The sequence below is a fragment of the Mobula birostris genome, chromosome 6 (assembly GCF_030028105.1).
Source record: "Mobula birostris isolate sMobBir1 chromosome 6, sMobBir1.hap1, whole genome shotgun sequence".
Lineage (NCBI taxonomy): Eukaryota > Metazoa > Chordata > Chondrichthyes > Myliobatiformes > Myliobatidae > Mobula > Mobula birostris.
The window spans coordinates 189,281,718-189,294,346 of record NC_092375.1 but is presented as its reverse complement, the minus strand read 5'-3'; the positions used below and the strand labels follow the sequence as shown (position 1 = coordinate 189,294,346).

The window sequence follows — 12,629 nt, the reverse complement described above, 5'->3', positions numbered from 1 at the left end:
TAGTTTGAGAATAAAGGGGAAGCCTTTTAGGACCGAGATGAGGAAAAACTTCTTCATACAGAGAGTGGTGAATCTGTGGAATTCTCTGCCACAGGAAACAGTTGAGGCCAGTTCATTGGCTATATTTAAGAGGGAGTTAGATATGGCCCTTGTGGCTAAAGGGATCAGGGGGTATGGAGAGAAGGCAGGTACAGGGTTCTGAGTTGGATGATCAGCCATGATCATACTGAATGGCGGTGCAGGCTCGAAGGGCCGAATGGCCTACTACTGCACCTATTTTCTATGTTTCTATTCCATATACCTACCACCCTCAGGTCGCCTTTAAATCTTTTTCCTCTCACCTTAAACTATGCCTTCTAGTTTTAGACTCCCATCACCCTGGGAAAAAGATTATGACTGATCATTTTCTTAATCCCCCTCATGATTTTATATACCTCGATAAGATCATCTCTTAACCGTTTATACTCCAGGGAAAATAGCTCCAGTATCTGGGTATAACTCAAGCCATCTTGTGAATCTTTTCTATATCCTGTCCTGCTTCAGGACATCCTTCCAACAGCTAAGTGACCAGAAATGCACACAGCACTCTCAGCTCTCGCAGCTCCTATGCTCTAGATTCTGATCGATCAAGGCAAGCATGCCAAATGTCTACCTGTGTCACTGCTTTCAGGACACTCTGTGCTTGTAACCTTGGTAACTCTACCCTTCAGCATTTTCCAGAAACCTGCCATTATAAGTCCTGCCCTAGTTTAGCTTTCCTAAATGAAGTATTTCACATTTGTCTGAGTTAAATGTCACCTGCCATTCCCTGGCCTGTTTTCACAGTTGTTCTAAATCCTGCTGTAATCTTAAAAAAGATTCAAAGTTCATTTATTACCGAAGTATATATACAAAATACAACTGTGAGATCCATCTTCACGCAGGCAGTCATGAAACAGAGAAACACCAGGGAACTTGTTCAACAAAATGTCAAACAGCTGCATGAAAGAAGAACAAATTCGCAAACAGCGGAAAGTGAACAAACCACGCATTCAATCTCAAACATCAGGTATTCAGCTTAGTTCAGTTCAGTGCCACACCACTAGCCAATAAAGGCTGCAGAACCATTCATTGTTGAAATGCCCCAGTCCACATCAATCACCCAAATCAAATTGCTCAAAAACAGCAAGAAAAAGAGGGTAACCAGAATCTAGGAACACATGCACCTCAAAGCCCTCCAAAAGGAATGCACAACCTCCTGGCAGCAAAGCCCAAGACTCCTGCATCCTGCTTCGACAGCAGCTAGCGAGAGGGAGACAAAAACCAGTCAAGCGCAGGCAGATGGCACCAAACAGCTGTCCATCCTCCACCCTCATTCTCGTCAACTACAACCTTGCTTGACACTTCAATTGGAGAGAAGAATTAGATTCGATAATGGGCTCACACCCTCAACATATCAATTGGAGAGAAGCAATGGAGTTGATCATGGGCGCGCACACCATCTCCAGGCTACAAGGCCTCCAGGCCGGACGCTGCACTCCAAACCGCATCGAATTCTCTTGGAGACAGCAAAGTGCCAGACGGTTCAGTCGATACCGAAACACACCATTAAAAATTAAATCACATGTTCCAATTGCACGCAGCTTAGTAGTTCAATCATAGAAAACATAGAAACATAGAAAACCTACAGCACAATACAGGCCCTTCGGCCCACAAAACTATGCAGAACATGTCCTTACCTTGGAAAATACCTAGGGTTACCCATAGCCTTTTATTTTTCTGAGTTCCATGTGCATATACAGGAGTCTCTTAAAAGATCCTATCGTATCCAACTCCACCACTGTCACCGGCAGCCCATTCCACACATTCACCACTCTCTGCGTAAAAATCTTACCCCTGACATCTACTCCCAGGCACCTTAAACCTATGTTTTCTTGTGGCAGCCATTTCAGCCCTGGGAAAAAGCCTCTGACTATCCACACAATCAATGACTCTCATCATCTTATACACCTCTATCAGGTCACCTCTCATCCTCTGTCCAAGGAGAAAAGGCCGAGTTCACTCAACCTATTCTCATAAGGCATGCTCCTTAATCCAGGCAACATCCTTGTAGATCTCCTCTGCACCCTTTCTATGGTTTCCACATCCTTACTGTAGTGAGGTGACCAGAACTGAGCGTAGTACTCCAAATGGGGTCTGGCCAGGGTCCTATATAGCTGCAGCATTACCTCTTGGCTCCTAAACTCATTCCCACAATTGATGAAGGCCAGTGCACCATATGCCTTCTTATCCACAGAGTCAACTTGAGTGTCCTATCGACTCAGACCACAAGATAGATAGATAGATAGATATACTTTATTAATCCCGAGGGAAGTTGGGTTTCGTTACAGCTGCACCAACCAAGAATAGAGCATAAATATAGCAATACAAAAACCACAAACAGTCAAACAACAAAATGCAAACTATGCCAGATGGAAAATAAGTCCAGGACCAGTCTATTGGCTCAGGGTGTCTGACCCTCCATGGGAGGAGCTGCACGTTCGATGGCCACAGGCAGGAACGACCTCCCACGCCACCCAGTGTTGTATCTTGGTGGAATGTGGCCGAAATCCAACAGTAAAAAAATTCAATATCCGGTCTACAAACACGTTTCTCGATCGTAATATGACCCGGATTGCACCATCTGTTGTTAACCAGAACAGTAAGCACCCAACTCCTTTATGCTTACCACTCTCAGTGCACTTCCGGTCAGCCGGAACGGTCTGGTAGCCGTCCATGTAGAAGTTTTGATTGGGAATGTCCTCGTGCAGCCCCGTTCCAGTGAAACACGTAACACTGCAGTCCCGAAATGTTCTCTGACGCCTGCCTAGTGCTTTGAATTTGTCCATTTTATTACCCACCGAACTCCTCTTCTCCATAAGTCTCTTTTGTCTCGACCCAGTCCTCTCTCCTCGACTTTGTGATCCCCCTCTGCATCCTCTGTGTGTTTTCCTCCAGATTTCAGCAGGGGTGTCTGCTGCTCTGCTCACTAAACCGGCCAGCATTAGTGCAAACAGCTGGTCCCTGGAATACACAATGCGACCTTGCTTCTGTCCCGCGTGTTGGGATGTAACTATTTCCAGCGCTAAAAACCCAAATAAAACTCTCTGTACCAGCATGTTAGAGAGGGTGCATCTTCGACGTGTTACCGTGAAAAAAAATACAAAAAATAACGTAAGTTAAAAAGTAAGAAAAAGAAAGTAAGAATAGATTGGAACGGCTGTACCAGGCTGCATGCGCGATCCCTCTGATCTTCCACACAACCAAGAGTCTTACCATTAATACTATATTCTGCCATCATATTTCACCTACCAAAATGAACCACTTCACACTTACCTGGGTTGAACTCCATCTGCCACTTCTCAGCCCAGTTTTGCATCCTATCAATGTCCCGCTGTAACCTCTGACAGCCCTCCACACTATCCATAACACCTCCAACATTTGTGTCATCAGCAAATTTACTAACACATCCCTGCACTTTCTCATCTAGGTTATCTATAAAAATCACGAAGATTAAGGGTCCCAGAACAGATCCCTGAGGCACACCACTGGTCACCGACCTCCATGCAGAATATGTCCTGTTTACAACCACTCTTTGCCTTCTGTGGGCAAGCCAGTTCTGGATCCACAAAGCAATGTCTCCTTAGATCCCATGCCTCCTTACTTTCTCAATAAGCCATGTATGGGGTACCTTATCAAATGCCTTGCTGAAATCCATATACTGTACACTACATCTAATGCTCTACCATCATCAATGTGTTTAGTCACATCCTCAAAAAATTCAATCAGGCTCATAAGGCACAACCTGCCTTTGACAAAGCCATGCTGACTATTCCTAATCATATTATGTCTCTCCAAATGTTCATAAATCCTGCCTCTCAGGATCTTCTCCATCAAGGTACCAACCACTGAAGTATGACTCACTGGTCTATAATTTCCTGGGCTATCTCTACTCCTGTTCTTGAATTATGGAACAACATCCGCAACCCTCCAATCCTCCAGAACCTCTCCTCTCCCCATTGATGATGCAAAGATCATCGCCAGAATCTCAGCAATCTCCTCCCTCGCCTCCCACAATAGCCTGGGGTACTTCTCGTCCGGTCCCGATGACTTAATCCAACTTGATGTTTTCCAAAAGCTCCAGTACATCCTCTTTCTTAATATCTACATGCTCAAGCTTTTCAGTCTGCTGTAAGTCATCCCTACAATTGCCAAGATCCTTTTCCGTAGTGAATACTGAAGGAAAGTACTCATTAAGTACCTCTACTATCTCCTCTGGTTCCATACACACTTTTCTACTGTCACACTTGATTGGTCCTATTCTCTCACGTCTTATCCTCTTGTTCTTCACATATTTGTAGAATGCCTTGAGGTTTTCCTTAATCCTGGCTGCCAAGGCCTTTTCATAGCCCCTTCTGGTTTTCCTAATTTCATTCTTAAGCTCCTTCCTGCTCGCCCTACAGTCTTCTAGATCGCTATCATTATCTAGTTTTTTGAACCTTTCATAAGCTCTTCTTTTCTCCTTGACTAGACTTACAACAGCCTTTGTACACCATGGTTCCTGTACCCTACTATCCTTTCCCTGTCTCATTGGAATGTACCTATGCGGAATCCACGCAAATATCCCCTGAATATTTACCACATTTCTCCGTACATTTCCCTGAGAACATCTGTTCCTAAATTTATGCTTCCAAGTTCCTGCCTGATAGCTTCATATTTCCCCTTACTCCAATTAAACGCTTCCTAACTTGTCTGTTTCTGTTCCTATTCCTCTCCAATGCTATGGTAAAGGAGATAGAATTGTGATCACCATCTCCAAAATGCTCTCCCACTGAGAGACCTAACATCTGACTAGGTTCATTTCCCAATACCAGATCAAGTACAGCCTCTCCTCTTGTAAGCTTATCTACATATTCAGTCAGGAAACTTTCCTGAACATACCTAACAAACTCCACCCCATCTAAACACTTTGCTCTAGGAAGATGCCAATCGATATTTGAGAAATTAAAATCTCCCACCAGAACAACCCTGTTATTATTACACCTTTCCAGAATCTGTCTCCCTATCTGCTCCTCGATGTCCCTGTTAGTATTGGGTGGTCTACAAAAAACACCCAGTGGAGTTATTGACCCCTTTCTCTTCCTAACTTCCACCCACAGAGACTCTGTAGACAATCCCACCATGACTTCCTCCTTTTCTGGAGCCGTGACACTATCTCTGATCAACAGTGCCACGCCCGCACCCTCCCTCCCTGGCCTTTTGGAAACATCTAAAACCCGGCACTCGAAGTAACCATTCCTGTCCTTGAGCCATCCACGTCTCTGTAATGGCCACCACATCATAGCTCCAAGTACTGATCCACACTCTAACCTCATTCGCTTTGTTCATGCTACTTCTTGCATTAAAATAAACACATCCCAAACCATCAGTCTGAATGCGTCTTCTCTATCACCTGCCTATCTTCCCTCTTGCACTGTCTCCAAGCTTTCTCTCTTTGTGAGGCAACCGCCTCTTCCTCCGTCTCTTCAGTTCTGTTCCCATCCCCAAGCAATTCTAGTTTAGACTCTCCCCAATGGCCTTTGCAAACCTCCCTGCCAGGATATTGGTCATCCTGGGATTCAAGTGCAACCCGTTCTTTTTGTACAGGTCACACCTGCCCCAAAAGAGGTCCCAGTGTTCCAGAAATCTGAATCCCTGCCCTTGCTCCAATCCCTCAGCCACATATCTATCCTCCACCTTCTTCTATTCCTATATTCACAGTCACGTGGCACAGGCAGTAATCCCAAGATTATTACCTTCGTGGTCCTGTTTCTCAACTTCCTTCCTGACTCTCTGCAGTCTGTTTTCAGGACCTCCTTCCTTTTCCTACCTATGTCGTTGGTACCAATATGTACCATGACCTCTGGCTGTTCTCCTTCCCACTTCAGGATATCTTGGACGCGATCAGAAACATCCCGGACCCTGGCACCTGGGAGACAAACTACCATCCATGTTTCTTTTCTGCGTTCACAGAATCACCTGTCTGACCCCCTAACTATAGAGTCCCCTATCACTGCTACCATCCTCTTCCTTTCCCTACCCTTCTGAGCCACAGGGCCAGACTCTGTGCTGGAGGTGCGGCCACTGTTGCTTCCCCCAGGTAGGCTGTCCCCCTCCGACAGTACTCAAACAGGAGTACATATTGTTAAGGGGGACAGCCACAGGGCTGTTCTCTAGCCACTGAGTCCTGCCCTTCCCTCTCCTGACTGTTACCCACAAAATACATATCTGATACAGAAAGTGTGTGTTTAGTACAGGCATGATTGAGCTGTTAGAGTACTTGGTCAATTTTCTAGCTTGATCTAATTTGATTAGAGGCCCTGTGACTGCCAATAAAATCATGCTGTTTGGAAAAAGTGCTGTAGAATCAAATTTCTGTTTGGCATTCTATGACAATTCTGGCTGTTAAAGGATTGTCAAATCTTTTTTTCTGTGAGGTGGGCTTGTTTTTGCAACCTCACCTGGTACAATTATGGCATAGAAAGATAAATTTTACCAGAGGTCCATCAAAATGACGGTTTTTCTGGTTGTTCTGGTGCTACCCATGTTATAGGGGCTGACTTTTGAGCAATTTGAAAAGCCCATTTTCAAATGGATGCAAAGTTAGCATATTGCTGGATGGATGTGTACAATGTACACCAGTGACACCAAGGTGCTATTGCAGGTGAGATGCAAAAAAGGAGTTTATTTTTGTTGGACTAATAGAATGTCACATTCTTTTATGTAAGAACAAAGAAATCTAATAGTGAATCCATTTTCATGCCGCAATGCCTTTAATCTGTCTAGAAATAAGTAGACCTTGAGCCCACACCCAATAAACAGCTGAGGAGTTCTCCTTTCATGTTCCCCAAAAATGCCCAAGATCCTCTGTCAGCAGGGTCTTTTTTGCCATTAATTGGCCTTCAGTCATTAAAGAGGATTATTCCACTGCCATGTTCATCTCTTTTCTACATGCCCTCTCTTTTCTGTTATTTGTATGTTCATTTCCCTTCCTTCCATTTGATATCAACGATGTACAGTCAGTAATCTCTTTGTTTTTCAGAAGCATTTGTATCTTTTAGAAGGAGGCAAGAAAGGTTAATCTTCCTATTTCACTTAACTTGGGCCAAGAGGCACTAAAACTAAACTAATGTTATTTTTCTGTTTGCCCAGGGATGTGAAAGATTATTTGTGTTTTTTAAGTAATTAATATTTTTAAAGTATGCACTGTCAAATAGATCTTATTATTAAGGTAAATTATAAATTCTGACATAGAATGTTACTTCTCAAGTTTTTTAAGGAATTTGAAACCATTTTATTTAAAGCATTGGCGAGTGTTCAAGGAGCAGCACAAGGCAGACAGGCAAAGGAAACAATGTTTATTCAAAAGGTCAACAATACTGCTTCGTTGGAACAAGCTAACCAATTACAATGGTAAGTGGAAGATAAAATAATATCAATTTGTATTATTACTTGAAATGTTAAATGCTTTCCAAATATGATTTTTATTTTTAAACATTTAATATATTGTTCAAAATACTATTTGATAAGTCATTAACTTAGACATATTCATTTTAACTGGTCTTGTATTTATTCACTTCAGTTTCTGGTTATTTTTCTTTAATTTGTAGCTTCTGTATAGATGACACCAAACATTGTTGTATTGCCTTTCAGGCAGTCACACCTTGGTAGAGATCCAATTTCTCCTAAAGCTAAACAGTTAATTCTGGAAAATAGACAACTAGCGGATGAAGAATACAAGGTTTGAAATTTTTTTTGCTGTATACATAAATGTAACAGTAGCTGTTTGAACATGAGGCTAAATATGATCTATTCCTTACACAACAACCAAGGCAAATGTGGAACTGTTGCAAAATAGTCTAAAACCACTGGTTATTCTGTCAGTTCAGCATATTTACATCACTGGTTCAGGTAAATATGACATAAATTATTTTCTGAGTAAAATGAAGTTCAGGTCCACAATCCCTTATCCGAAATCCTTGAGGCCAGTTGCATTTCGGTACTCAGAATTTTTCAGATTTCAGAACACCCCCCCCCCCCAATACCAAATAACACGTAAGCTCAAGTCCCTTATTTAACCTGGCTCAGTGTGGTGGACTTTAGGACCCGGCGGCGCACCAAACCTACGTACATCCTCCCGTATACTTTAAATCATCTCTACATTACTTATAATACCTAATACAATGTAAATGCTATGTAAGTAGTTGTTATACTGTATTGTTTAGGGAATAATGACAAGAAAATATTTTATTTCCAACAAAAACATTCAATAAAACATAAAATTATACAGCTTCAAATGAGCCGAATCAAACACATGGTAAATGACTTAATTGGAGTAAATGTAGAACGTCACTGTCACTGTCACTATAAAACTTCAGTAACTTGTCTTTCTGTTTATTTAAATCACATACAGTGGTAGTTCCGACACTATTTTCTTCAGTAAGACGCCGCACAGACACACCACGATCAAGCTTCTGCAATAACTCCACTTTCTGCGTTATTGATAATGATAGATGCTTCTTTCTGTTTTTCTCATTGTTACCCATAGGGGTATCTGCAGCTCGTTTTGGCATTTTCACAGTGAAATTATACACAAAGTCAACAGTGAACACAAAATATCAGCGAACAGCAAATGCATGTGTAACCAGTACGACGCGCTGAGCCACAACTGACGTCTGGCAGCCTCTGCTTGTGCTGCCACGTCACACCTGAGTGATGTCAGCTGTTGGCGAAAAGAACTTAGGTTTTCGGAGCTTCTTGGATTTCAGAATTTCAGATAAGGGAATGTGCACCTGTAATAGAAACAGGAACTCAATGGAACATTGAAAGAATGCTCACAAAAGAGAGACAAGAGTGGATACCTCACTGCTGGGATACGATGCTGGAGAGGAAATAATGGGGGACAAGGAAATAGTGGAGGAACTGAATAAGTATCTTGCATCAGTCTTCATTATACTAGCAGTGTGGTGGAAGTTCCATATGTTGGGGGTTATGAAGTGTATGAAGTTACCATTACTAGAGAGGTGGTTCTCAGGGAACTGAAAGGTGTGAAGGTACCTTTCGGATCTATAAGTCACCTGGACCAGATAGTGTACACACCAGTGTTCTGAAAGACATGGCTGAAGAGATGGAGACATTAGTAATGATCCTTCAAGAACCACTAGATTCTGGAATGATCCCGAAAGACTGGAAAACTGCAAATGTCACTCCAGAAAGGAAGTTATAGGCCAGTCAGTCGGACCTCAGTGATTGGGAAGATGTTGGAGGCATTTGTTAAAGATGTGATTTCAGGGTACTTGGAGGCATATGATAAAATAGGCCATAGTCAGCATGGTTTCCTGAAGGGAAAATTTTGCCTGACAAATCTGTTGAAATACTTTGAAGAAATAACAAGCAAGGTAGAGAAAGGAGAATTGGTTGATGTTTTGTGTTTGGATTTTCAGAAGGCCACAAATAAGGCCACAAGCTACAAGCCTGTGGTATTACAGGAAAGATTTTAGCATGGATAAAGGAGTGGCTGAGTGCCAGGAGACAAAGAGTGGGAATAAAGGGAGGCTTTTCTGGTTGGCTGCCAGTGACTAGTGGTGTTCCAGAGGGGTCTATGTTGGGACCATTTTCTTTTTACGTTACAAGTCAAAGATTTGGATGATGGAATTGGTGGCTTTGTCATAAAGTTTGCAGACGATACGAAGCTGGGTGGAGAGGCTGGTAGTTTTGAAGTCACAGGATCAGTTCATCCCAAAGAAGAAGCACCCTAAATGGAGGATGAGGCAACTGTGGCCTACGAGGGAAGTCAAAGGTATCATAAACACAAAAAAAGAGGACGTACATTATCGCAAAATCCAGTGTGAAGATTGAGTACTTGGAAGCTTTTGAAATCAGCAGAATGCGACTAAAAAACCAATAAGTTTGGAAAAACTGAAATACAAATGTAAGATAACCAATAATGTAATATAGGATTTCAAAAGTCTTTTTCAGTTATTTAAAGAGTAAAAGAGAGTCTAGAGTGGATACCGGACTGCTGAAAAATTGTGTTGGAGACGTAGTAATGGGAACAAAGAAATGGAGGATGAACTGATTAAGTATTCAAAGATAGGTGGAAGAGAAGGTAATGTAGAGGACACAGACAATCTGCGGAAGGGCTTGCTTGCAATGATTAGGAGAATGGGGAAAGAAATGGTTTATGAAATATAGTCTATGGTGATGTACTTTGGTAGAAGGAATAAAAGCATAGACTATTTTCTAAGCAGGAAGCAAATTCAGAAAGCAGAGGTGTGAAGTTTGGTCAGTAGTAAGGAAGGCAAATGCAATGTTAGCATTCATTGTGAGAAGACTAAAATATAAACCGAAGGATGTAATGCCGAAGGATGTAATATAAGGCTTTGGTCAGACCACATTTGGAGCATTGTGAGCAGTTTTGTGCCCCATAACTAACATTGCGCTGGCATTGGATAGTGTCCACAGGAGATTTACAGGAATGATCCTGGGAATAAAAGAATTAATGTCTGAGGAGCATTTGATAGCTCTGGGTCTGTGCTCACTGGAGTTAAGAAAAATGAGGAGGGATCACATTGAAATCTACTGAATATTAAAAGGCCTGGATAAAGTGGACATGAAGAAGATGTTTCCAATTGCGGGATTACAGCCTCGGAATAGAAAAGTGTCCCTTTAAAACAGATAGGGAGGAATTTCTTTAGCCAGAGGGTGGTGAATCTGTGGAACTCATTGCCATAAATGGCAAGAAAGTATGTTGTTGAAATAGATTGTACAGTGAACATGCTAAATTCTGATAAAACACACATATGTTCCCAGTGCATTATTTTGATGGCAGTATCGAGCCAACACTAACCAAGCTGCTTATCGTATTGACACATATTTATGGGCTGTTATTTCAGGAGTAGTAACTTAAGGTGAAGTTGATGTCACTCACTAAAGTGAAGTTTGCATCTTTTAAAGTGAAGTTATTTTGTGGATGGAAATGATGATGATTATACTCAAGCAAGGGCTCCCAACCTGGGGCCTACGGGTCCCTTGCTTAATGATATTAGGCCATGACATAAAAAAGGTTGGGAACCCTGCTCTAAAGGTTTTGGGATTTTCCTGAAAGCCATGATGAAACACAGAAGATATGATGCACCCCTGTTTTTTTTAATAATTGTTCCTTCGTGGACAAAATGGAAAAGTGGATCAAAGCCTTCTTTGTGGTACACCTTACATTGAGACTTGACCAGAAGAAGGAACATAGCAAGAAAGTAAAACACTGGACCAGAAAAGTCTTCATGTTTGGAGGATGAATTAATGATCTAGGTGAATCTTCCAGTAGCAAAGATATCTGTGACATCATAGTTGGTTTTGTTCGCTAATTCTTCTGTACCAAATGCTTCGATTTCCATCTTTTCATCATGTCTACCATCAAAAGCAGGGGTTCACAACCTCAGAGCCACAGATGCCTCAGTTAATGGTTGGGGTCCATGGCATAAAAAAGTTTGGGATCCTGCTCTAAAGAGGTGTAACTTAGCTTGACAGCACTAACAAAATATAATATTTTTTAAAAAATCATTATTTCAAATTGATTGCAGACATCGAGCCCAAATTTCATTTTTGGCTGCAGTCACACACAGCAAAGCTAGTGATGCAGGGGAGGGGTAGGGAGTGGAAATATTGGGGGAAGAAAGAAATTATAAAAAATATGGTTTTGAGTTTGAACACAGCATCACATTGGAACAAACCAGAGTGAACTTTTCTTTTCTTTGCTAGCTATTAATATTTTTATATGGTAGGTTAATTCCAACAGAGAATTTGAATGTAGTGTGAAAGATTAAAATGAGGGTAGTACAGCTGTTGCTTTGAGGATGGGACAAAACCATACTAATGGAGTACCGCATGGGAGTTTTCTGTTGATTTGTAACATTCTGTATTTAATACTGTATACTAAAAGTGAAAGAATGTTTAACACCAACACGCCTCATTTGATAAGCACTTAAAACACATAAATTAAGTAACATTTCAATTCCCTTACATAGAAAAAGATCTAACTCCAGTAGAGTAAATTCTAGGAAAGCGAGAAGAGCAGACTAGAAGGATTATTTTAAACTTTAGCTTCCTTTAATATGGATTAAGTACAGCTTCTTTCTTTATCCTGTCAATACAAAAAGTCACTTTGACCCTGTTTACGAAGCTGTGGTTTGTCAGTGTACAGGGCAATGAAATCCATGTGCGACGTGCTAATTTAGGAAGGTCATTTGTGGAAGGTCATTACTGCAGCAGATAAGATAAATGATCCATTTTCTATGCCATGAAATGCAGCATGTACATGGACAGATAACTGCTTGTTTCAGATGTGCATGAAATGGCTAAAATTATGTGATTGGGACTGCATTTTTGCCTTTCCTTTACTTGGAAGTTATCGAAAGATAAAGTCTTAGACAATCTAGCTAACTATGTGCCTAAAACTTTTGCACAGTACTGTAAGTGGTTGTAAAAATTCTCCAAATCTGCTTTCTAACTGCAGGAACTCCTGTTTCAACACTCTGGAAAATATATTTCATTTGCCTTATCTTCACAAATTAATT

The 12,629-nt window shown here is 41.4% G+C and overlaps 1 protein-coding gene across 1 annotated transcript in view; it reads left to right on the top strand.

The window, feature by feature from the left end:
- Positions 1-12,629, top strand: part of cfap221 (cilia and flagella associated protein 221) — a 174,272-nt gene that overhangs the window by 106,353 nt on the left and 55,290 nt on the right. The window contains exons 11-12 of the mRNA XM_072262113.1: positions 7,362-7,470; positions 7,711-7,798. Coding sequence (XP_072118214.1) covers positions 7,362-7,470; positions 7,711-7,798 — 197 coding nt within the window. The remainder of the gene's footprint in view (positions 1-7,361; positions 7,471-7,710; positions 7,799-12,629) is intronic.